The following is a 25,619-nucleotide window of genomic DNA, read 5'->3' as shown; positions in this document are numbered from 1 at the left end:
TCCATAATCGAGAAGATACATTTGGGGGCGCCAAATTTTTGCCTCACTCAAGGTGCCATATTACCAAAGCCCACCCCTGCCTGCTATATATGAATAGTCTAGGTTCTATTTCTCTTACTTTCTCTCACACAGATATCTTAATGAGACCCACCATTCAGAATCTGGAACGGAAGTGCTTTCCTTTAAACTGGTCCCCAGTTCTGCATCAAATTTCATGCCCTCTTATTCCTCTCAAAGTCTGTAAGTACGTTTCAGCTCAGTTTTCTGCAGGAGGAAACATGTAATTCTGTAGGAGTAGCTAAGGTGATCTGGTGCCTTTAAGAACCCCAATACTAACAGCACAATTTTATGCATGTTTGCTGTTCCATTTAACAGGGTTTACTCTCTATTACATGCAGTTAGGATGCTGCAATCTCAAACAAACTTGCTAAATACAAGCCCCAATGAACGCAGCGGGACTTGCTTCCAAGTAAACCTGAACAGCAGTAGTTCCCAACTGGTGGTCTGTGGACGCCAGGGGGTCTGCACAACCCACCCATGGGGTCTGTGGCACCATTAACGTAACAAAAACTACCATAGAGATATCAACATTTTCAAAAATAGGGGGTCCATGGCTTGATTTTTGAAAAAACAAAACAAAACAAGGGCTCTGCAGTACATAGCCAATTGGCAACCATTGCTGTACAACAGGCACGACCAAACTTGGCCCTCCAGCTGTTTTGGGACTACAACTCCCATCATCCCTAGCTAACAGGACCAGTGGTCAGGGATGGTGGGAATTGTAGTCCCAAAACAGCTGGAGGGCCAAGTTTGGCCATGGCTGCTGTACAAGATTCTGTTGCACTGATGCAATATAGCAAAGATATAGGATTGATTTTTAGTGGATTCACAGGTAACTATGACAGACTGTACCTGTAATCTAAAGGCATATTTTGCATGAGGGGTGTTCTAGAAATATTTGTAAAAATAAAATCAACTTACTGCATCATATTGCTGAAATATAATAAAAATGGACAACATTCAGCCCAATGAGGGCCAAGCACATAGGGGTTCACTCACAGGTGGGAGACAAAATGCAGAGCCACAAGAAAAATGCCCTGTCACAAACCTATGGGTACCAGGCATGGTGCTTGCACCAATGGCTGCCTTAGCCCCACCGCATGCCTGGGTGTCACAGTTTCCCACAGCGCTCCTCATGTAGAATTGCCTGGAGGGGCACTGTGTGCTATAGTGCAGTGTTTTTCAACCACTGTTCCGCGGCACACTAGTGTGCCGCGAGATGTTGCCTGGTGTGCCGTGGGAAAAATTGAAAAATTACTTTATATATAGTCAATATAGGCACAGAGTTAATTTTTTTTAACATTTTCTAATGGTGGTGTGCCTTGTGATTTTTTTCATGAAACAAGTGTGCCTTTGCCCAAAAAAGGTTGAAAAACACTGCTATAGTGTTCAGTGAGGGACTAGGCCCTGGGGGTATTTGTGTGTGGAGACCAGGGTTCAAATCCCCACAGGGCCGTGAACCTCACTGGATGACCAGGGCCCGGTTCCTGTGTCTCAGCCTACATGTTGTGGGCAGGCCTTTTCCCCTTAGCCGAAACTCACCTCTCAGGTGGGCTCTGTAATGTGAGAGAACGAAGGAGGCGTTCAAGGTGAGTTCTGGCACCATTTTTTTTTAAAATAGAAAAATAGTACTGATTGTGAGGGATTAAATCAGGAGGGGGAGAACCTGGAGCTCCTTGGAGAAAAAGGAGGGATGCAAACCAGTAATATTAAATGGTGGCTTGGCAACCCAGTCCCACAGCAACCCAGTGAGGCAAGGCAGCTTGCCCAGAGCCGGCCCACCCATGAGGCATGGTGAGGTGCCCACCTCAGGTGGCAGGACCCACTGGGACAACAGATTTCGATGTCAAGCTTCCTCATCCCCACCCCCTTCTGATGTAAATCTGCCCTTCCCCTTATTCCCTGGCAGGGAGCCAGGGCGCAATGGTGGGGTCCACCTGAGGTACCCAAATGCCTTGGGTGTCGTCTCCCTGGGTCTGTCCTGGCTCGCCTTCACAAAGTCTGCTGCCCTTGCCTTCGGTTTCCCTCCCCGCCGCGCCCTTGGCGTCTCTCCCCGCCTCCCGCAGCAGCCTCCCCGGCTGCCTATTCGCATTCCTCTCGCGCGCCATTCCGCCTGCGTCGTCGTGCCGAGGAGGACCTTTTTTTCTCGCGCGCTCTCACCTGCTCGTTGAGCGCCAGAGCCGCCTTCGCCTCTCTAGTCCCCCCCCCCTCCCCGTCACCTTCCCATCTTGTCAGCAGAAGCTTCCGCGCCCCCTCGCGCCAGCGGAGAGGCGCGAAGGGAGAAACGGGGCAGAGAGGAGGAATGAGCCCGGCCGCCGAGGGGAGCCTCGCAGCCCCCGATGTAGCCCGAGTTAGGCACCGCCTCCTCCTCCTCCTTCTCCCCGGGCAGGATGCAGAGGCTGCGGCGGCGGCTGGTGGCGGTACTGCTGCTGCTGCTGCTCTCGGCCGGCAGCCTGCGGCGCGCGGCGGATAGAGGAGGCGCATGAGGCGGCTCTCGCCCACCCTGCCTCCTACCGGCGGGTGCAGGTAAACGGGGTCGAGGGCGGGAAACGAGGCGGCTCTTCGGGACGCTTGGCAGGCAGACCGCGGCTTCTCAGGGCAGCTCTCTTAGGATGCATACGGTAGAGCGACCGAAGCGTTGTATAATCCCGCCCCCCCCCTTTGGCAATGCGCCCTCCCGACTCTCCCGCTTCGAAGAGTTGGGGCGACTGTTCTAAGTGGACTCGGGTAGGGGAGTGCCGCTGCACGCTGCGAGGTTTACTTTCCCGACAGGTTTAGGATCAGGCTGTGGAAAGGGGTGAGGGTGGGTGGGAAACATGGTCGGTTTGGCTAAAGAATAAATCTTCCTCTGCTTGCCTGCATATGCTTTGCCTATGCACACCGCACGTGCAGGACGATCCCCGCCGCTGGTGCATGTTTAAACCCGTCCATTAAACTCCTGTTATTCCCCTGTTCAACAGTTCAAAAGAGATGCTGATTTAAGATGCCATCCCGCTCGGCACAACTTCTCCCTTTCCCCCCCTCACCACTTGCCTGGACGCCTCTCTGCTATTTGGGGCTGAAAGGTCTTCATGAGGACGGCAGCAGTGGCCCCCCGACCTCCCTCCTTCGATTTTTGTAGCTGTTTTGCATTCTGCAACGAACAAATAAATAAATAAACCTTAAAATAGACCAGATCTTTGAAGAGAAGTGGGTGGGTAACTCTTGCCTTGCGGCTCGCTTGTTTTGTTCTTGAAGCTCTGTAGCATCCTCATGGCTGGAGACTGTTTTTTTAAAAAAGCAACCATCCTGTTCTGATCTTGCCTCAGCCTTCTCAGCTGACTTGGAGAACTTCATGCGGTTGCATTCAGTTTTTGTCTCATTCTTTCAACCTCTTTGTTTTCCTGAAGTCTCCTGCCAATTTCCCTGCATGGATATGATATATGCATTGGAAAAGATGTGAAGCTTCTTGCATGGGCTTAGCCAAGGTGGGGGGGCAGGGAGTGGCAGCTGCCACCCCCCCCTAAATCAATCAATAAAAATAAAAATACATAGCAAACTGAGGTTCTGCCCTCTCCAACAAAAGGCCTGCCCCCCCCCCCAAATCCTGGCTAGACCCATGCCTTCCTGCGTAATGAATGCATGTGCCAGTATTGACATGTTTACAGCCGCCAGAATGGGCATGGGTTTGCTGCATGTGATGGTGAATGTGCCCCCCCAGAAGTGATATTCATGTGGGGAAATTATCAGCAGTGTCATCATGAGAGGTGCCAAGGGAATGCAAATGTAGTCCAGCTGGAGAAGCCAGGTGCAATAATTTCACCCTGTCTAGTTCAGTGGTGGGATTTGATTTCCAGACAGAAATGTGATAGTGATCTTGCGTGCATGTGGGTGTGTTTGTGCTGCTCTCTTTGCCAGGAGTAGCAGGTGGCCAGGTGATGCCTTGCTGGCTTCCCCTTCTGTTGCTAGCCTGCACTTTTGTGTTTGCATATCTGTGCACCATTTTCCTTCCATAGAACATGGTGCCCATATGCTCCCGTCTTAATTTCTCATCCAGTTTCTCAGCAGCTATATATTTCCATGTTCTTTCTTTCTTTTAAGGCTGCTTCACAGCACTTCTGTTTAAACCATCCTGTTTGGGGAGAAATATTTGTAAAGCTGATTGGGTGTGGTGGGGGAATCATTGAGGAGTGAAAGGAAATTTGTTAAAGGCAAACCCATAAATCCAAGACAGTAGATACGGCAGTTAAAACAACACATAATTATTCTATAATGAAAGTATGTATAATGAGATGACAGAGCATAGTGGCTTCTAGAATTAGGAAAACATTTGTTGCATCTTGTTATAATATATTATTAAAATACTCTGTATAGAGTCCCTTGCTTTCATTTTTGAGCTGGATGGAATTCCCTAACTCAGATTTCTCTCCCTCAGCAAGTTCTTTAAATTCAGTGCTTAAAAACACACACATTATGTTTGTTTTTTTAAAAAATCTTTCTGGTGCTTTCTCTTCCTGCACTGACTTAAAACAGATACATGCAATTATATGGTTCTCATACTACACAGTGGTACCTCGGGTTAAGAACTTAATTCGTTCTGGAGGTCCATTCTTAACCTGAAACTGTTCTTAACCTGTGGTACCACTTTGGCTAATGGGGCCTCCTGCTGCCGCCGTGCGATTTCTGTTCTCATCCTGATGCAAAGTTCTTAACCCAAGGTACTATTTCTGGATTAGTGGAGTCTGTAACCCGAGGTACCACTGTAGTAGTATTTAGTATTTTTGACATGCTCTGAACATCTGGTCCTGTGGATATAAAAACTACAGTCCCAAGGATGTAAAAAGTTCAGTCTGAGGAGTAGGACCCTTTCAGTTGCTCTCTGTGCCACACAGTCTGGACTGGCTTCATCTAGAAGTCAGGAATTGAGTGTCACTGCAGAACACTCTTCCAGCAGAGATTTGGAAGGCATCCTCACTTTTGACTTTCAGGCATTTCTTGAGGACTTTTTAAAATGGCAAGAGGCCTATGCAGTTGTTTAAAATGACTCTGGAGTAGCCAGCCATTTTAATGATTGCTTCGCATTGCTTTTGAATGTTTTGTCATTCTTGTGCACCATCTTGATGTTTTGCAAAAGTGCAATATAGAAATGCCTTGATAAAATAAATACAGAAGTAAGTGGGTGACATTTTTCATGTTCAGCTTTAATGCAGAACGTGATACATGTAGCCCTTGCCTGCATTATCAGCATTTTTATAAAAATGTACAGTTTATTTCTCTCCTGTCTCTGCCCACTTTTAAGCTAGTGGCCATTTACGGAAAACTGTGCAGGCAGATTTCTATCCATTTGCTCAGAGGTAAACCTGCTGCTTCTGCTAACATCCTGGCCAATGTGTGCAATGACTGTCAAACACTTTGTGTACTTTACTAATATTATTTGATGTAATTTTGTATCATGTCAAGACTACTTTATAGTTAGATTTTTGCTATTTTGCATTGGTTCACACTAACCCCCCTTTAAATGTACCCATAGAGCCCCTGGCCCAATTTCATGTGGCCCTCTGGATGCTGTGGGTAGTGTTAGAAACTCAGCTGGACACCAAATGGCTCCTTAAACCAGGGTTACAGTCACCAAAACGGAATGCCTAGTTGTCATATTGGGGCAATATGCCCCGAAAGTTGTATTTTTCAATACAATTTTGTTTGGTTCCTGAAATTCATTCTGATTGTGCAGGTAAGATACCATAGATAGAATTCTACAGGATGTGTTGCTAGTACTGTATGTGAAAACAGTCCAGATCCATGCATCCCCCGGCATGCACCTCCAAATGGTGGAGACACCAGACGCCATCCTGTTGCCCATGCATCTTCACTTGGTCTCAAATGGCTGATAACCAGGTGCAAATTGCGCCTGGCAAATATTGAATGGCTGGCTGTGGGTACACAACTCTTGCTCTCTAGACCAGTGTTTCCCAACCTTGGGCCTCCAGCTGTTTTTGGGCTACAACTCCCATCAACCCTAGCTAGCAAGACCAGTGGTCAGGGATGATGGGAATTGTAGTCTGAAAACAGCTGGAGGCCCAAGGTTGGGAAACACTGCTCTAGACGATCCTTCTGAGAACTGCTGCCTCTTCTCTTCTCTGTGTGTGAGAGAGATAGAGAGAGATATAGAGGAGAAATGGTTGCTATATGGTGAGCCAGTATTGTGGTGAGCTGTGTGGTTGGGGCAGATCCAGGAGAGAGAGAGAGATGGAGGCTGGGAGGGAGAAAACCAGAAATGGATGGAGCTGAAACAGATGAAGTAATGGGAGGTGTTATCTGTCTACAAGCAGTCACTCCGATCTGTGTTAATGGAAGGGGCAGGGGAGCCAAAATGGATGTTGACTCTTAGCATTTCTGGCTATGGGATTCTTGTGTCCTTCCTGCCCTATTATCTTCTTTTTGTGCTTGCTATGCAATAGAAATGTAGAAGCCAGTTGAGGGCAAAAGGCATGGAGGACCTTTCTGTTCCACAGTAGGAGAGGCCTCTAAATATATTGCCAAGCTGAGCAGTTGCGCCGTTTTCTGATGCACAAGTGAAGAGGTGAGCAGAATAATTTCAGAATTGCTTCTAGGGCTGATAAGGTATGGAGGATAAAATTCCTCCTGCACCATCATTACTTTGCCTTTGCCTGGAGTGATGTGAACCATGCAGCTGATTACAATTCTGAATGTGTGAACCGAGACTCCAAAACAGGCATGGAAAAGAGGCAAGCAATGCGTGAGAGTATTTGCAAAAGCAGGCTAAAAACCTAGCTCAAAAAAGAAAACGAACCATCAACACTTTCCTATAATTGCTCATGTTCTAATCAGGAGACAAGAAAAGGGGGGGGGGAATAGAAAATTGTAGGACTCTTTATGTCCTGTCGCTTCTCTGGTAAAAATGCCAAAATATTTAATCAGTTGGAATTAGCAGGCTGGGTGAATCTTCACCAGAATTGTTAATTACTTAGCAATGGCCCCTGCGGCAGAGACATCACTGTCCGACTTCATATAATTCACAAGCCTGACTGTTGCAGGGCTTTGAATAACTGTCGTTATGAAATGAACATGAGGGCAGATGTAGTCAAATGATGGATTGTCTGGGGGTTAGCACTTTATACCATTATTCTGCTTGCTGCCCAAGATATGTCTCAAGCCCTGCACAGATGGTAAAACGGTGTAAAAATGTATGTATGCACTGGGGAGGGGGACAGAGTGGGAGCCTTATGGCTCCACTCCTGATCTCTACATATTAATAGGCATGTTGTTATTATTTTATATATATATGGAAGCCGCTCAGAGTGGCTGGAGAAAACCAGTCAGATGGGCGGGGTATAAATAATAAAATTGTTATTATGGAATAGTCACTTTGTTAGCGATTGAATCCCAGTCTTTCGGTGTGATTGGAATTGCTGGTACGACCACCACCTGGAATTTCAAGCACAGTGGTGTAAAGGGGATCTTGGAATGCCATCCTACTTGGGCTGCTAGAGGAGGTTGAATTCTCTCAGCAGCATCTGCCACCCCAATTCCACCAGTCCTCCAGTTAGACTTACAGTACCCAGTCTGAAATTAGAAGATGCCTGCTTCTTGGGAGAAAAGCAATGACAAACCTAGACAGCATCTTAAAAAGCAAAGACATCACCTTGCCGACAAAGGTAATGTACGGAAGTGAGAGCTGGACCATCAAGAAGGCTGATCGCCGAAGAATTGATGCTTTTGAATTATGGTGCTGGAGGAGACTCTTGAGAGTCCCATAGACTGCAAGAAGATCAAACCTATCCATTCTTAAAGAAATCAGCCCAGAGTGCTCACTGGAAGGGCAGATCCTGAAGTTGAGGCTCCAGTACTTTGGCCACCTCATGAGAAGGGAAGACTCCCTGGAAAAGACCCTAATGTTGGGAAAGATGGAGGGCACAAGGAGAAGGGGACGACAGAGGATGAGGTGGTTGGACAGTGTTCTCGAAGCTACTAACATGAGTTTGGCCAAACTGCGAGAGGCAGTGAAGGATAGGCGTGCCTGGCGTGCTCTGGTCCATGGGGTCACGAAGAGTCGGACACGACTGAACGACTGAACAACAACCCAGTCTGAGATTGTATCCAAAACCTGGTAAACGTTACCATGTATCTATAATGACACACAATAGCGCGTTGAATAATTCATTGATACAGAACCAAATTCAGTGCTCTGTTGTTAATATTTAATTCCACTTTAGTTCATGGGATAATAAAAATCTAATCAGGAAACAATGGAATGGTTTGGAAGTTGTGATGGATACTTCAATACATGATTCATCCACAGGAGGTAATATATTCATTCACATTAAAAAGTCAGTGGCGGCAAATACACTTTTAATTAGCCTGGCAACATCAAAGAATAATTGCAGTACTTTTAATCTTGCTGTGAACAGGATGGATTTTTTTTTTTAAAAAAAATAAGCACCAACTATAATTGCTGCTTTAAATAAACCCCATCAATTATGTAATTCATCAAAAAAATTGTTAAAAGAAATGCAGTTCATGCCATAATTTTAAAAATCTTAGCAGACAGGCGGACTTTAGGACTCTGGGGTACAATTCTAATCTTGTATGTTGATAAAATTCCTACTGGATTCTCACTTCAATGGAAAGGAGGCTTATCATGTGACTTTAAAGCTGAACTGGCAGAGTCAAAGAGTTGCAGGTTTTCCCAGCATAGAGACGGAGGACTCAGCTAAAGAAAAAGCGTTTTATATGTGTTGTATATGCGATATAACGTTGTGACACCAGGCGGCGCTGTGGAAAGGAGTCCCCTCTTTCCCAACTGGATTTCCCTATATGAGTTTACAACACGTTTTAACTGAAACACATCTTTGATGTGTCTAGATCCAGCCGGAGTGATGAGTAAAGCTGTGCAGTTTAGCTTTCTGCCACTCCTTAACCCTTTGAAGACACAGAAATTCTTCCAGAAAAAGATGGAAATCTGGGAATTCTGAACAGAGTTGTGATGTTCTGTGAGCCAGCAGAAGGTGTGACGTGAACAGGCTGGACCTTTTCCCAGGCGTAGCAGTACCTGAGCCAGTGGGGAAAAGACTGATCTATGCAAAAAGTGATAGTATCTAAGTTGGAATCCTATAAGTGGAGTTTGTTGAGAGCAGCTGGTTCTATCATGAAGTGTCTCAGGCAGAAAATGTGAAGGCCCTTAAAGGGCAAGGGGGGCAGTTTAATTCAATTAATTTGTTTATTTTTGTCATTAGGCTGAGGCACTCGTGGATAATGGGAAGGTGGAACCTAGATCGGGCTCAGTTGCAAGGGTTGTCTTGGGGCAGTCAGTCTCTTTTCAATGGTTTCTCTTACTGAACTGGAACATAATGATTTCCACCCCACATCAGCATCTCAACCAGGGTCACCCTGTTTCATCGGAGATAGGACTTTATCTAATGTCCAAAACAGGGTAGAATTCATCTGGGGTGTTCTGCATTATAAATTACTTCACTGGCCTTCCGCAATATTTAAATCCTAAATTTGCATCCCTACATATCATTTTTTATGAAGTTTAGCATCTATGCCCTGGTTAGTTTTAAGTTTCCTTCCATGCCTTGGGTTGTGTGGGAGGTCCGTCCACATCTGGCCAAGGCAAAACTCACCGTAGATCATAATGGAGTGGTTTAGGGCCCCAGTACTGACTTGTGGGGAATAACAATTATCGTCCTGTAGCCTGAGAGTCTTGGGCCATTTTGAACTGCAGTCTTCCTCTTGAAGAGCATAAACACTGAGCAGCTGGCTTCTAAAGGCAACTGCTATGAATCATCCTCCTCAATTGGCCTTAACTACTCAACAGTGTTCTCTGCTCTGAGCGTGACCTCTGCTTGGAAGAAACCATTAAAGTATTCCCAATTCGCGAAGTGGAGTGCAGTATACACCTCTGTGAGTGTGATTATCTAAACTCTGATAACCAAAGTTCTATAACTCCTGTATTTGAAGAAGTTGGTATGATAATGAGCAGATGCCAACAAGGTTTTCTTTTTTTTTCTTTTTGGTTTCCATTATGGAGTTTTAAATAACTGCATTGAGTCTGTGCTGCAAAGCTGTGTTTAAATTATGCCTTAGCTCCTTCCTGTACCACAAAAGCTGAACACACTGCTGGTCATTAGGATTGGGGACCTGCTGTTGCAGAGATGGGTAAGAAAAAGGATCATGAGTTGAAATGACTGCTTCACAGGATCCAAATCTCCAATCTCCTTCTCTATTGACGTAGGGCAGGGGTGGCCAACTCCCAAGAGACTGTGATCTACTTACAGAGTTAAAAACTGGCAGTGATCTACCCCCTTTTGGGGGGTTCAGGTCAAAGTTGTTGAGCGTTTTTGGGGAGGAAAGCCCCGTTTTTTAGGCATTCAGGTCAAAGTTGTTGTTGAGCTTTTTTTTTAGAGAAAAGGAAAAGGGGTGCAGGGCAAAACATGAGCTTTTTTAGGGGAGCCAAAGTTGTTGAGCTTCTTTGGGGGAGCCATTGATCTACCAGTGATCTACCACAGATGTCCAGTGATCTACCGGTAGATCATGATCTACCTGTTGGACGTGCCTGACGTAGGGTATTCTGGCACAATGTTAGCAGTGAGCGGTTCCAGATGGGCACCAGAGGGACAGATCCTGGCTTGTATATGCATCCTTCACCCCTCTTCCAGAGTCTAATCTGCATTTCCAAACTCTAGAGCGCCCATCTTTCTTAATTGTACTGGGTGTATTTCTCTTGCTGAAGTACCTGCCTCTCCACCTTTGACCTCTTGTCAGAAAATTGGAATCATTTTAATGATTTTTGTATTGGAATAATGAAGTTGCAATAAAACCATATATTTTACTGGGTGAAATACAGTCTTTGCTCTTGATTTGCATTAAGACAAAGGTAACAGTGTTCGAAACTGAGATACGAAAGCTAGGAGCTAAATGGCACTTTAGGTTATGGGCGCAACAACCGAATGTCTAGGCACGCTTTTTTTCAGAACAAGAATACAAAGCTGAAAATGAATGAGCTGCAGCTAAAATGTTATGTTCATTTTTCACATGGTCTAATCCAGGCTTCCTCAAACTCGGCCCTCCAGATGTTTTGAGACTACAATTCCCATCATCCCTGACCACTGGTCCTGCTAGCTAGGGATCATGGGAGTTGTAGGCCAAAAACATCTGGAGGGCCGAGTCTGAGGAAGCCTGGTCTAATCCTTCTCCTGCCCACCCCTCTAATATTCTTAAGAGGGTCTCTTCTCCAGTCTTCAGAGCGTAGCTGGGAGGCAGAAAAAGGTCCTTCTTTTCTTCCACTCTGCAGTTTTAATGTGAAATCTTAGGTGCAGTACTGTGCCCAAAGCTCAGAAACTGCTCGCAAAATGCACCTAGTACAATGGGAATTGATTATACTGAAAGATAATCTTCTTAAGATAATAATAAATACAAATTATGCATATCATAATTATTGTATTTAGGATATCACTTTAATTAAGATACTAAGTAGGTTTATTAATGCACACATGTTAATGTTATTCATAATAAATTTAATATTTATTGCATCTTTCTCTCACAACAAAAAATTGCCTTTAACATATATATATATATATTTAAGAGGCATCTTTGAAACTTAAGCTATTTAAACTTTAATGGAGGTGGGGATGGGCAGAATGGTTTCCTGTGGGAAACTGATATTTCATGAAGTTACAGTTCCAACTTTTAGGGATTTAGTGGTAAGTTTTGTTTTTTTAATCACCCCACCCCCACCCCAAAGCTCTGCAGGGGGAGGTGAAATGTAGTTATAGCCTCTCAGTGAACAAAGAATAATGCATTTCTGCTATAATTACACATTCAGGCCTGATGACTCATTTCCTCAAAGAAAAGCCTCACAAATATTAACAGTATTCATGCTACTCAATGTGCTTTTACTTCACAGAGAGGCTAAGCATCTTTCCCTTTCCAACTCATAGAATAATTTTGAATAAATAAGGGAAACAGAATATTAGAAGGTATGGAAGAGCAAATGTCCTTGTGGAAGAACAATGTCCTTAAGCATTTCTGTGCACTAAAGCAACACTAAAGGAACAAGCTGCTGATAATTAATCATTATCATCTTGTCCCTGAAACCACTAGGCACTGTATGAAAATAAGATGAGCTCCGATAACTGGTTCAAAAAATCAAACTGAGATGAATTCTACCAGAAGGCTTGTTCAAGACGCAAGGCACTTGAATGCCCTTCAACCTTACTTCCAATTCTCCACCCTTGTTACGACATTAAGGGGGAACAGCAAGGGAAATGGTCTGCAAGCAAGCAACAAGAGAGAGCAAATTCTGGTTTAACTGAGAAGGTGGTTCCTGTAGAGCAGCCGTTTCAGGGAGGGCCACTAGCAAGCCTTCTCAAACCCACTTGCCAGCAGTGGTGTTGCAAGGGGGGGAAGGTGGTGGTGGTGCACCCTGCGTGCCATGCCTGGAGGGGTGACAAGAAGGCACCCTGCGGGGGTGCTCACCTCACCACCCCTGGGTGCGGTGGGCTGCCATTGCTCCTCCGCAGCCGCGAGCAGAGGATCCCACCACCATCCGTACGGTTCTCGGGCAGCAGCAAACCGCTACGTACAACACACGTGCGGTGTCGCATGCATGCACTGTACGTAGTGACACCGCACATGCGCTGTACATAGCAGTTTGCCGTCGGCGCCTCCGGAGCGCCGTACGGGTGGTGGTGGTGGGATCCCTCCGTCGCCAGTACAGCTGCGAGCTGAGGATCCCACCACCGTCCGTACACCACTCAGGTGGCACCAGCGGCAAACCACTACATACAACGCATGTGCGGTGTCTCACGCATACGCTGTACGTAGCAACGCCACACATGCGCCGTATGTAGTGGCGCAACGTGTGCGCAGCTGGTTAGCCTTCATTCGCCCCTGATTGCCAGTTTGCTGAAAGCATTTGACATTGTCAGATGCTGCTCAGAAGCACACAGTCCTCCGTCCTGCCCCAAGTTCTCCATTGGGGAAGATCTCTTACACTGTTCTGAGCTTTGGAAACATTAGAAGGTTCTGCCTGCTCCAAAGTGTAATGTGATAGAGACAACCAAACTCCCTGCCACCCTCCTGTGCCAGAAATTTGCCCTGCTTTTTTCTGCTGCAGAGAGCCCAGCCTGATATGAGAAACCAGTTCCCCCCATTTCTTGAGTCTTCTGTCATGTACTGAGAGGCGAGGGGAAGAAGAATATTGACTGGCTGCTGAGCTAAGCCAAAATTACTCTACTTGGATGGTAGTGTAGAACAAACTGTGCCAACCTGGTGTCTGTCTGTTGTTGTTGTTGTTATACTGCCCTATAACCGCAGGTTTCAGCACAGTTCACAGAATAAAATCAGCATATATTGAATGACAACTCCTACCAGCCCCAGTTGCATGATCTGTGATGGTGGGAGCTAGAATTCAACAACATCTAGAAGCTCGTAGTTCCCCCATTCCCCATAATGCAGTAAAAAAAGTTAAGCTGCTACCTACACTTGACCTTATGTAATATATGACAAACAAGAAGTTGCCAGTTGGCCAATTTTCAGTTTTCACTGGTCCCAACCATAGCAGGGGAGAAGGGTTAAACCTTGCTTCCCCAGCGCTGTGGTCCAAATCCAAATTGGTCCTCTTGCAGTTGCTTTAAAAAAGTATCTTAGAAGAACCAGTTCATGGATATCACGTGTCACACCTGATCCTCAGGGAGGTCCAAGCCACCTAGTTCTGAAGACTGAGTTCTAAGCTTCTGTTGCTTTAATTCTGTGTCGCTTTGGGTCATGCAATCTGTAGTTGAGGAGCTTTGTTGTAATTTATATCTGAGATTCTCCAAGAATTTTGACATACTCTTCTTCAATGCCTTTTATCAGTTGTCCTTCATTGCAGTCTGCAATGGGATCAGGATCAACTGAGGCTTCCCACACTACCCAAAGAGATCAGCCGCCCCTCTTCTGGAAATTCCAGTGTACGCTTTTGGATCAAGTTTGTGTTGACTTTGTTTTTTTTTTTTATAAGAATTTATTGACATTTTTACTTATAACCACATACAACCTTAACCACACCTACATTTATACACATACAAAACAAATACAATTACACATCTAATACAAAAATTGCCATGATTTTCCTTCTTAATTAGACATCTCAAAAAAAAATTTCTTTTTCCAATCTTGACAGTTGACTTCCCCTGCCTTTTCACCTTCGAGTTTATATCCATAATCTACTTTTTAACCTCTTCATTTAAAAAATTAAACTTAATTATATATATAAAGAAAAACATTCATCTTAATCTTCATCTTAATCTTAATCGTCTTAATCTATAAACTTAAACCACTTAAATCGACTTTATTTATACTACATCCTCATAAATCCTCACAGATCATCCTCATCAAATCTATCTCTTCTGTCCTTTGAACTGCTGCTAATAACATAAAAACTTGAAATATCTCTTTTCATGTTCAAACAGATAATAAAACAAACTATTGTTGACAGTGTTCACCCTCCAATTTCAAAGTACCATAACAGATTACTTTAGATTTTGCTTAATACTTCACCCCACACCCCCTCTGTCCATTCTTCTTCTCCTGATGGCATCAGCACTGAACTTCCATGCATCTTCCCTCTCCAAACGTCCACAGATCCAGGCATAGTCCAAAGCTCTCCTTGCCACGAGCTCCGAGGTGTCCAACTCTCCCTCTCTCAGCTTCTCCGGTTCTTTGTAGCATTCCTTTTCTTCTTGTAAATACCTTAATTCTCTGTCCCTGGCCCCCGAGCTCACACCTCGGGGACTGGATATAACAAATCTTGACATCGCCTTGGGGCTGCCACCCCCAGCAAGCGAATTTCTTCTCCGAAGTAGCTCACTCATTTCTTTCCATCTTTCCATCCATCCTCTCAGCTCTTTGACAAGATTTTCTTCCAAAGTGTCAAAAGTTTTGTTAGCCTCCTCTGTGGGCAGTTGGTTCCATTTCAGACCCCCACACAAGACTTTGACTTTTCTGTAAAGTAGTTCCACATTCAAGGCAGTGAGCCTTTGTTCATCTGTTAGTCCAGAGTTCAATACCAGTTCAAGGACGAAACCCAGCATACTGGCAGAGGAGGAGGAAGTGGGTATCATATTTCTTCTCCTGTCTCTTTGTTCGTCGCCATTTTCCTAAGCTGGAGCGCAAACACCGCAACTTTAAATAGAGATATTTTCCGCTAGTTAGCTTCCCAAGAAAAAAGTTTGCCAGTCTCATGTATCGATTTTAAATACTTTATAACCAGTTCTGTGGCAGCAATCCCTCAAATTGGTTAATTTCTTAGGCTCGAAGGGAGGGAGGCAGGCTGCCTTTCTCCTTCCCCCCGGATCGTTCCAAAAACACGATTTCTGCCAAGATTATTTACTCACGACCACCGGGTTCCTTTAGCTCCATTCTTCACAGGTAGAACTTAGACGCTCACCGCGGGCTTTGCCGCCGCATTTGCATCCCGGTTGGGGCATATCCCCGTAAGCCCGGCTCCATTGTCCCTTCACCCCCACTCCCCCTTTACAGGGGGGCAGGGGAAGGGTTCGGAGCCTCCGCGGGCGCAGCCGGGGAGCCCAGGGTGCGGGACGCTCTTCCCGCACCCCAACCGGAGCCGCGCGCTGCGGTAGCGCGGCTCCTAACCCCCGGGATGGACAAGGCGCTTCGGACCCGAAGCAGCCTTCGACCACCCGGCGATGGCGTCGCCGCCGGAAGTCAAGTTTGTGTTGACTTTGGGCTTTGCTTGAAAACTTTAACCTTCAGCCAAGATAGTATAATGCATTGTTGGCAGAAGCTGGCAATTTTGTAAAGTGGTTTGCAGTTATGCGCTTTCTATTCTTGTTCAAGACATGCATGAATGAAAGGAAAGGGTTCTAAAGCAGTGGAAACAACACATTTTATTTACAAACCACTTATGAAGGCTTGTTCTTACCGAGTTTGTTGAAATCAAGCAGGCTTGGCCACAGGAGAATTTAAGTGGTTTACAATTGCGCTGAATGTGAAAACTAGGGCTACCTTTGAAGGAAACTTGGAAACTACAATTAATCCAGAATGTGGCTGCCAGACTGGTGACTGAGAGCCGCCACCAGGACCATATATCACCAGTCCTAAAGGATCTACATTGGCTACCATTACATTTCCAAGCATAATTCAAAGTGTTGGTGTTGACCTTTAAAGCTCTAAACTACCTTGGTCCTGTATACCTGCAGGAGTGTCTCCATCCCCATCGTTCAGCCTGGAGGTTCAGCTCTGAGGGCCTTCTGGTGGTTCCCTCACTGCAAAAAGTGAAAATACAGGGAACCAGACAGAAGACTTCAGTCCTACATACTTGAATGGGAACAAGTCCCATTGAAATCAGTGGGATTCCATGTAACATTTTTACAAATCACGGAAAAAATACGAGAGAGACATTACACTACCTTTGTAAATCAAGAAAATCTTTAATAATAATAATAAAAGAAATCAGTGGGATTTGCTTCTAAGCAAACATACATAATTTTATTTGAATGCTGCCTTTCCATAGTTCCCACCATGCTCAAAGCAGCATTACATTAAAAAACCTAACTACAAGCATAACACAAGCAGTCATAAACAATAAATAAAGCATCAAAAAGCACAACCAAATTGAACAATTTCCACATAAATCATAAGACCTATCAATAAGATACAAAAAATTAATATCAATAACACCCCCCCCCAGAATCCCCTCACTCCTAAACAACACGGCAGCCCAATAGTCTTGCAAACTTGCTTAGGGGGATCCTTAGCAATCAAATATTTCTGCTGGTTGTGCTAGTTTAAACTGTAACACTAATGGACTATAAAAGCAGCAGTGGAGATAGTACAGGAGTTTTAAAAATATATGGTTCCAGGCATTCAGTCTGTGGAGGTCTGTGCAAATTAAGACATGATGTATGCTTTAGTGCTTCTGAATAATTCCCGAAAGCCACACCCTCCCCTGTGTTTCTTTATGTATTGTTGGATTCCTTGGAGACGATTGGGTAAACAAGCTTTAGCTTTCTCTGGCCAAAGAAAGGTAGTGGCTTTTTCATGCTTTTGGTTTTTCTTGGGTAAAGCGGCAATTGTAGCCTCGGCCTTTTTTAACACCGGGAAAAAAGCTCCAGTTAAGTATTTGCAGCCCTGGCAGTTGGGCATTTAAACTCCTCGGGCTCCATGAAATAAACTTAAGTTTGCTCAGCTCATTCTTGGAGAATAGATGAAAAGAAGAAATGGCCACACCTCAGTTAGGGACTTCCCCTGCATGCAAAGACAGACCCTGGTGGACTCAGTGGACAAGACCAATCGCGGGTCCAACGGTCAAGAAGGCCATTTCTGCACGGGGTGTAAAGGGAAGTGAGGGGCAAATAGGGTTTGCCAACCTGGGAAAGTAGTCCATCTAGGAGAAGGAAATCTCTGACCCTAAACCTCTGCTGCCTTGCAGCTACACTCATTTGTGAGAAAAGCTTTGGCAGTAAACCTCGAAGAACCATCCATACCCGCTGCCTTACAGCAGTGTTTTTCAACCACTGTTCCGCGGCACACTAGTGTGCCGCGAGATGTTGCCTGGTGTGCTGTGGGAAAAATTGAAAAATTACTTTATATATAGTCAATATAGGTACAGAGTTAAATTTTGTAACATTTTCTAATGGTGGCGTGCCTCGTGATTTTTTTCATGAAACAAGTGTGCCTTTGCCCAAAAAAGGTTGAAAAACACTGCCTTACAGGACATCTTCGGGAGAAGAAAAGGCTAAGGAGTAAACACTACACAAATCTGGAGTGGAGTCCCAGAGAGGTCACTTCGGTACTGCAAATGGATGGGAGGAGAGGCAGTGGGAAGTAGCAACTAGGCGAGTTGTCCAAACCAGTGTCTTCAAAGTGGCTCCTAATCAAACAGTCCAAGTGACTGTACAGGGAAATCCCTACCCAAAAGGGGGCAGGGGTGGAACAGGGGAATCACTGCTAGTGCACATCCCGATGACACGTGCAGCAGCCCGGAATGGAACCCCCTCTTAAGCAGGGTTTCCCCTGTTTGTGGCTGGAATGTTGGTATCTTAATAGCAGCAGTGTGGAAGCCTGACTTGCATAGAAACAGGGACAACTGTGCCACCATAGTAACATAGGAAATGAGCGAAATAGTAGCAAATGGAGACGTGGTGGTGCATTGAGTGGGTTGCTTATGTTGCCTCCTGGAGTGATCTGGTTGTAGCACCACACTCTGCTGCAAGTGGCTATTAGCAGGCAGCACTTGCAGAGTAAAAAGGGAGGCCTGCTAACCAGGGTGACTGAGAGGAGAGAACAAGCAGTGTTCTACCCAAAGTAAGACGTTGGGAGGCAAATGAAGAATGCATTTTTGTATGTAGAAATGGTTGGATGGGAGATGTTGCTTGGAAAAGTTGGGAACTCTCTTCCCTTGTAACTTTTCAAAGGGGAGTTCTTGCAAGAGCCTGTCCTGCCGTATATTGAGACTGGACCTCTCTTCATGGCTGTTCTTTTTTTGGAATTTAACTTGGGAACATGTTGTTCAGTGCATGGTTTGGTCTGTTTGTTTCTTGAAGGATGGAACATGAGGCTTCCCAGCTAGAAAAGAAACATGTGCACAACGTCTATGAAAGCACAGCTGCCTATTTCAATGATCTGCAGGGCAAAGCATGGCCTCGCGTCCGACAGTTTCTCCTGGAGCAAAAGCCAGGCAGCCTCGTTGCTGATATAGGTACGTGTATGTTTGTGTGCATATATGCATGTATGTCTGTGTATACAGATAGAAAGACAAGATAAAGAATCCTTATAACTTTAAGAACATAGATGATTTTACATCCTGTTATGTACACATTACGATTTGCCATATCTATTAAATTTTGAGTCCCATAAAAAGGAGGGGGGGGGGACTATACGTTTATTTATTTATCCACCACAAGTTGCATAAACTCCACCCCTGAGCTCTAATGTGGTGACAAGAGTCCACAATATCTTCGTGTTCACTTTGATGAAGGGAACAGCTCAAATGCAAGCATTTCTTTTACACGCATCACTCTCTGGTGATGTTAATGGATAAATTTTTGTGAGCGTGCCCAGAAGCAACAATTAATTTCTGCAGTTGAACGGGTGGGCTGGCTGGCCTGTTGACCAATAGCCTGGATGCCTCCTGCTTCTGGTTACCTCCTTGCAGTGGCAATCTTTTTCTTTGCTTTTGAAGCGGGGTGGTGGAGGTGGGCGAAACCACGTGGGGATTCTTGCAAAATTCAGATGGGGTTTGGTGAGCAGGGTAGTGTTTGGCCATCCCTTTCTACGATTAAATCTTGGATGGAAGATGGTTGCCGGTTACTGACCTGGAACACCGCTGCAGTTTTAGAACTGATGGATTGGTGACATAGCTTATACCTGTCCAACCATCCTCCCCGTTAGCTGAGCTGTCTTGTCTTCCACCCCAATACCTCACCCCTACCCAGCACTAAGCAAACTGAACAACTATGGAAACATTTGAAACAGACTGAATATCCCCCAAAGTGCCAAATGTTATCATCATATTACTATGACAATGACTACTACTGTGTGCTGGATTGCGGCCTTGTTTTTCAATAGTACTGTATGCTTGAAGAAGTATGCAGGCTTCTGCTATGAACGTTTGCTTTCTTACTATTTAAGATGCTCCATTGTCAATCTGTAGTGACTGGGAGACAGTATTTTCGTTAACACTATTAGCAGGTCAGAAAGACTCAGGGCTGTTTCTTAAGGCAATCGGAAGTATTTCATCTGAATTCCTTATAGTAAACTAGTCCCTTTTGCTGCTTCCCTGCATCTCTCCGGCTGAAAATTGGCAGAAATTATTCTTCATCACTGCCTGGAGCAGTTTTCAGACTCTTTTTGAAAAGGTTTCTTTGAATGGTTTTGCATTATAGTGCTACTTTTTCTTGGCTTTGGATTTGAACCTATGCACAGGAAGGAGATACGTTTTGTAGTCACTCCTAAAGCTTGACATATGAGTAGCAGTAATTTTTTATGGAAGAATGCTGCAATCCAGCAACAGAGATCTGTGATGGAGGCTTCATGCAGCTGTATTATTGTTAATGTTAATCTGAATGCACATCTGTATCCCAATAGTCATCCATAGGATTGCCTGGGATGCATCTCTGAGTGCAGATGGGGATGTTCATCTACATCCTATCCATCTAAGTCATAATCCATGACTAGAGGTGAATTAGGGCAGAATGTCATACACATCATATTAAAACCCAGTTATTTGTCCAAGTAGCTTTGAAGGATATTCAGAATGACACTTGTAGTAATGAGACTGCTGCTTACGTAGAATGTCACTAGAATGAAGAGAGCTATAGGTAAGGAATTGACTCCAGCTGTTTCTGTGGATGGATGCGGAGTCCCCTAAAGTTGTAAGTGCAGGGTGGATTGAAGAAGACAGCTTTGGCATTAACGTGATGTTAGCAATCTAAACGTATATTTACTGGCGATTCTTGTAAGAAACGATAACAGTGGTACTTCGGTTTCCGAACGTCTCCGTTGTCAAACATTTCGGTTTCCGAACGCCGTAAACCCGGAAGTAAATGCCTCTGTTTTCGAACACGCCTTGGAAGTCGAACGTGCCACACAGCTTCTGCTGAATGCAAGATCCTGAGGCCTAGCTCTCGGCTATTGAGGTTTTGGTTTTCAAACGTTTTGGAACTTGAATGGTCTTCCGGAATGGATTACGTTTGAAAACCGAGGTACCACTGTATTTGTCTGTTTCAGTGGTCTATATTCACCCTGAGAACACACAGTTTTACTCTGCTCCAATGTCAGCTGAACACTTGAACAAATAGAGATTGTTTTGTCCCTCTGTAACCATGTTTGGAGTTTGTGTGAGTGTGCTTATTTATTTATTTTTAAAGGTTGTGGGACTGGAAAATACCTTGGTGTCAATAGCCAGCTGTATAATCTTGGATGTGATTACTGCGGTTCTTTGGTAGAGATTGCAAAAAATAACGGTTGCGAAGTGATGATCTGTGATAACCTTAATCTTCCTTTCCGGGGTCAGTGCTTCAACGCGATCATTTCTGTGGGAGGTAAGAGAGTCTGGATGTTTTTTTTGGGGGGGGGGAAGTAAAATATGTTCACTATACAATGTGTGCTTCTGCAATGCTGTTTTCTCACTTTGTCCAGAATAGGAATAGTATAGAGCAGGGATGGGGAACCTCAAGTCCAGAGGTTGAATGTGGCCCCCAGGCCTTTTTATCTGGCCCTTGGACCTCTCCCCAGGCCACACCCCCTGTCTCCAGGCCACAGCCCTTACAGTCCTTTTTCACCCCCAAGTGCTTTTCCCTGGCTGGAATGTGTCCCAGAACTCTGATAATGGCTCTTCCTTCTGTGGATGGAGGATACAGAAGGGTGCATGAGTTTGCGTAGAAACTGTACAAAGGTAAAATTTGCATTTCTTGCTACACCCACTTTGCCTGTCGACCCACCCACCACATCCACATGACCTTTGTAACATTGCCCAGAAGGAAATGCAGCTCTGATTGCATTATTATTATTATTATTATTATTATTATTATTATTATTAGCCAGTGTGATTATTGTGAGCCGCTTGGAGCTCAGCATCTGTTATTGGAAAAATGGAATGTAAAATTTAAATCAAATCTAGCTGAAAAAAGTTCCCCACCAGGAAGCTGCCTCATAGCAGGTAAGATTATTTGTCCACCCAGCTCAGTATTATCTATGCCAGTGGTTCCCAATTGGTGGTCTGTGATCCCCAGGGGGTCTGCGTAATGCACTCAGTGTGGTGTAGTGGTTAAGAGTGGTAGACTCGTAATCTGGTGATCCGGGTTCGTGTCTCCGCTCCTCCACATGCAGCTGCTGGGTGACCTTGGGCTAGTCATACTTCTTTGAAGTCTCTCAGCTCCACTCACCTCACAGAGTGTTTGTTGTGGGGGAGGAAGGGAAAGGAGAATGTTAGCCGCTTTGAGACTCCTTCGGGTAGTGATAAAGCGGGATATCAAATCCAAACCCTTCTTCTCAGGGGGTCCGTGGCACCATTCACATAACAAAAACTACCACAGATGTATCAAAAAATTTCAAAAGGGGGTCCATGGCTTGGCTTTTGATAAATAAGGGATCCATAGTACTTAATTAATTGGGAACCACTGATCTATGCTGATTTGCAGCAGGATCTCTGGCAGAGGTCTTTCAGTCACCCATTACCTGATCCTTAAAAATAATAATAATGAATTTATAAAAGTACAAAAGTTTATTTATAAAAATACAAAAGTACAAAATACACAACTGAATAATACTTGGATGGGTAGTTGCCATAAAGGTATTTTCATTTCTAGCAGGTTCTTGTATTTCCCCCAAACTCAATAAATATTTTTCCTAATTACATGATTCATAAAATTATTATGTAATCTAGCTTTACCATACCATAGACATGCATGCCAACCAAATTAAACACCATACCCCTCCAAGTCTAGCAGTTGAGTATTCTCCAACTTTCTCCAATCTTTTAATCAGCACAAACATGCTACTTCATAATATAAATGCAAATCTGCCAGTGAGAAGCCTCCTCTTTCCCTAGGGTCAATCAATATATTATATTTAATTCTTGGTTTCTTCCCCAACCAGATAAATCTAGAGATATCCTTCTGCCATAAATAAAAATAACATATTTGGCAACACATTCATTTTTATAGTTGAAATCCTTCCTAGAAAAGATAAATTCATTCTCCCCTATACTTCCAAGTCTTTTTAAACTTCTTTCCATTTAATATAATTATCTTGGAATATATTGGGGTTCTTCATAGTAAGCCATAGGCCTAAATATTTCACTTTTTTTGGACTTCCAACCACTCAATGTCTCCAATTCATTTTTTGCCTGCACATCCATATTTTTAATCAACATTTTCATTCTGTTTATGTTAAAACATGCAGCCTTGCTGAAATTATCAATTTCTTCAAGTAACTTAGTTACACTACTCCTCTGGTCTTCCAGTGTTAAAACCATATCGTCTGCAAACACTTTTATTTTATATGTTTAATGTCCCACCTTTACCCCTTTTATATCTACATTTTCTCTTACTCTCCTATCAACTACCGGTACTTCTAAAATCATTAGGAACAACAGAGGGTATCTAATTCTTTTAACTGGAAGTGCCAGGGATTGAATCTGGAAATTTCTGCAACAGTAAATTATTTTTGCTGACACCTGTGCAATTCCTCCCTCGTACCTGAACAGCACAGAATAATTCATTTTGTTTCGGGGAGCAGTGAAGAGAGTGGTTTGGCTTGATATACTAGCAGGGGAAAGTGATCATGTCCCTGGGTGTGTTGCAGATAAACATGGCTAGTTGGTGTGTCATTAAAATAGGCTGAGGATCAAGCCTTGTAACACAGCAGCCAAGAACCTGTTCCTAGACTAGATGTTTGGATGTTTTTCAGACCACTCCCCATGCTCCTCCTAGCCTTGCATGAGATAGAGCCTACAGGGCAAGAGTACGAGATGCTGGGCTTTTAACATCATATCTAAAACATTTGTTTATATTCAGCATTATAGAAATGATTCATTAGGTGCAAAAATAATGTGAAAATTGTAATCTCACTTGTAAAGTTGCATTGACACACATGTAAAAGGCACAGTATTTTAATATTTTTCGCGCAGAGTCCCCACATCCACAAATGTAAAATATCATTTTGCTTCTCTCTCCAGTGATTCACCATTTCTCCACACAACAAAGGCGAATCAAAGCAATAAAAGAAATGGCCAGGGTGCTGGTACCTGGAGGCCAGATGATGATTTACGTGTGGGCCATGGAACAAAAGAATCGGCATTTTGAGAAGCAAGATGTGTTTGTTCCATGGAACAAAGCCCTTTGCTCCCGGTTGCTTTCTGAACGCTGCAAGGATGCGTGTAAGAGGGAGCTTGCAGCTCATACCGTAACATCTCAGACCATGCCGCCGGACCAGCTAATGGGTTCCAAATACAGCTACCCTATTAGCCTTGACCAGAAACATCCCCAGAGGACTGGCAGCTGCTTAGCTGAAGCCTGTTGTGTGAAAATCTCTGAAGAGGAAGAGAAACGAGTTTACAGTGCTCTTGGGAGATCTTTTCGTTCCTGGTTTTCCTCCAGATCACTAGACGAGTCTGCCTTGGGGAAGCAGAATGAGAAGATGCAGCCTTTGAAGAGCACAGCTGGATGGACAAACAACGCCGTCTCTATTCAGCCACCGAGGAACTGCAGTGTAGATTTAGGCTGCCGGGGACCATTGCTGAAAGAGCAGCAACTAGATAATTATGATGACGTGTTTATGAAGCATATGGAGTGCAAAAGATTGGAATGGCTGGCGGCCTCAAGGTCGCTGAGAGATTTCAATGGTGAGCCACCTGCTTTAGTTCAAAGTAAAAATGGGGAAATGTCATTCCTGGATAGCTCTGTGGAAAATGTAAACAACGGCTACATCCCGCCAGGCAATAGTCATTCTTTTGCGGGCAAACACTTTAAAAGGACTTCATCGGCGAGCTCCAGTGAATCTATTGTAGATGCGGCTGTGGCTGTGGCAGACCGAGTTGCTTGTGGTCAGGATACAAAAGCCTTCATGCGCTATTACCATGTTTTTCGGGAAGGGGAGCTGTGCTCTCTGCTTGAGGATAACGTGCCTGAGGTTCACATAATAAGTTCAAGCTATGATCATGGTAACTGGTGCATTATTGTGAAGAAAGCAGGTGAACAACAGCATGCGTAGTTCTGGAAATCAAGGGCTTCAGATATCGCTTCCTATGGAATTTTAGAGACTCCCCCCCCATCTGATCTCCCATTCTGTGTGCATGGGAACAAATGTGTGGATAAGGATGTCATTGTGAAAAAGGGTACTTGACATTTTGCAGAAATGCAGGCTTTCTGCAAACACCCATCATAGTTTTATATTGGTTTTAGGAAATATGTTTTGCGTTTTTTAAGAACATTTTATATATAAAGCCTTTTGTAAGATGAGGAACGAGGCATTTTTTTTTTTTTAGTTACCCAAAAATGAGTGAATGAATTTTCACCCGATGAAAAGATCAACCCTTAGCCTATTGGCACTGAAATATGTTGCATGCCTTTTACTTGCTGGGCTTTTGCTTAGAGGAGCACACACATCGTATTTGAAGGCTTTTGCTTTTTATGTTGCTTTTCTATTTTCTTTTTTTAAATGTTGCTATCCAAATAGACTGTACATACATAGGATAATTTTTCACTGTAGCGAAAAGGACACCGTAAAACGAGGGTGCCCACATTTCCTTTGGAATCTTAGAGACATGTGAGTTGAGAGCCAGGGATGAACTGAAAAATCAAGACAACAAGAGGGATAAAAAGAGATGTAAGAAGAGTCCAAGAAAATCAAACATGCCCCATAGAAGGAGTCTTTCTGGGTGTCTTTCACTGTTTCCTGAAGTGATACATATATAAACTGAGGCTATCGGCTGTGCTCATCATATTCACTCAAGTAATGATGACGGAAACAGCCTAAGAGACCTGTTTTGCAACTTGAACCCAAGCTGATTTTCCCCTAAACATTTTTTTGCTACATTCAGACATAACATAAAA

At 44.2% G+C, this 25,619-nt stretch overlaps 1 protein-coding gene across 1 annotated transcript; it reads left to right on the top strand.

Annotated features, from left to right (window-relative positions):
• The first annotated feature begins 2,421 nt into the window (after positions 1-2,421).
• Positions 2,422-25,619, top strand: TRMT9B (tRNA methyltransferase 9B (putative)). Its single transcript, XM_033160581.1, has 4 exons — positions 2,422-2,586; positions 18,609-18,763; positions 20,934-21,107; positions 23,744-25,619. The coding sequence occupies exons 1-4, from the start codon at positions 2,543-2,545 to the stop codon at positions 24,775-24,777; spliced, it is 1,407 nt and encodes a 468-aa protein (XP_033016472.1). The 5' UTR covers positions 2,422-2,542; the 3' UTR covers positions 24,778-25,619.

Source organism: Lacerta agilis, chromosome 9, assembly GCF_009819535.1.
Source record: "Lacerta agilis isolate rLacAgi1 chromosome 9, rLacAgi1.pri, whole genome shotgun sequence".
In the NCBI taxonomy this organism is placed as follows: domain Eukaryota; kingdom Metazoa; phylum Chordata; class Lepidosauria; order Squamata; family Lacertidae; genus Lacerta; species Lacerta agilis.
Note: the sequence above shows the minus strand (reverse complement) of the source record. Positions and strands in the feature narration are given on the sequence as shown.

Bases quoted from the DNA above. Each gene is read 5' to 3' on its own strand.
- TRMT9B (XM_033160581.1), top strand. From the start codon at position 2,543: ATGAGGCGGCTCTCGCCCACCCTGCCTCCTACCGGCGGGTGCAG. The intron at 2,587-18,608 runs GTAAACGGGGTC...TGTTTCTTGAAG, and splicing joins CCTCCTACCGGCGGGTGCAG to GATGGAACATGAGGCTTCCC. The intron at 21,108-23,743 runs GTAAGAGAGTCT...TTCTCTCTCCAG, and splicing joins CGCGATCATTTCTGTGGGAG to TGATTCACCATTTCTCCACA.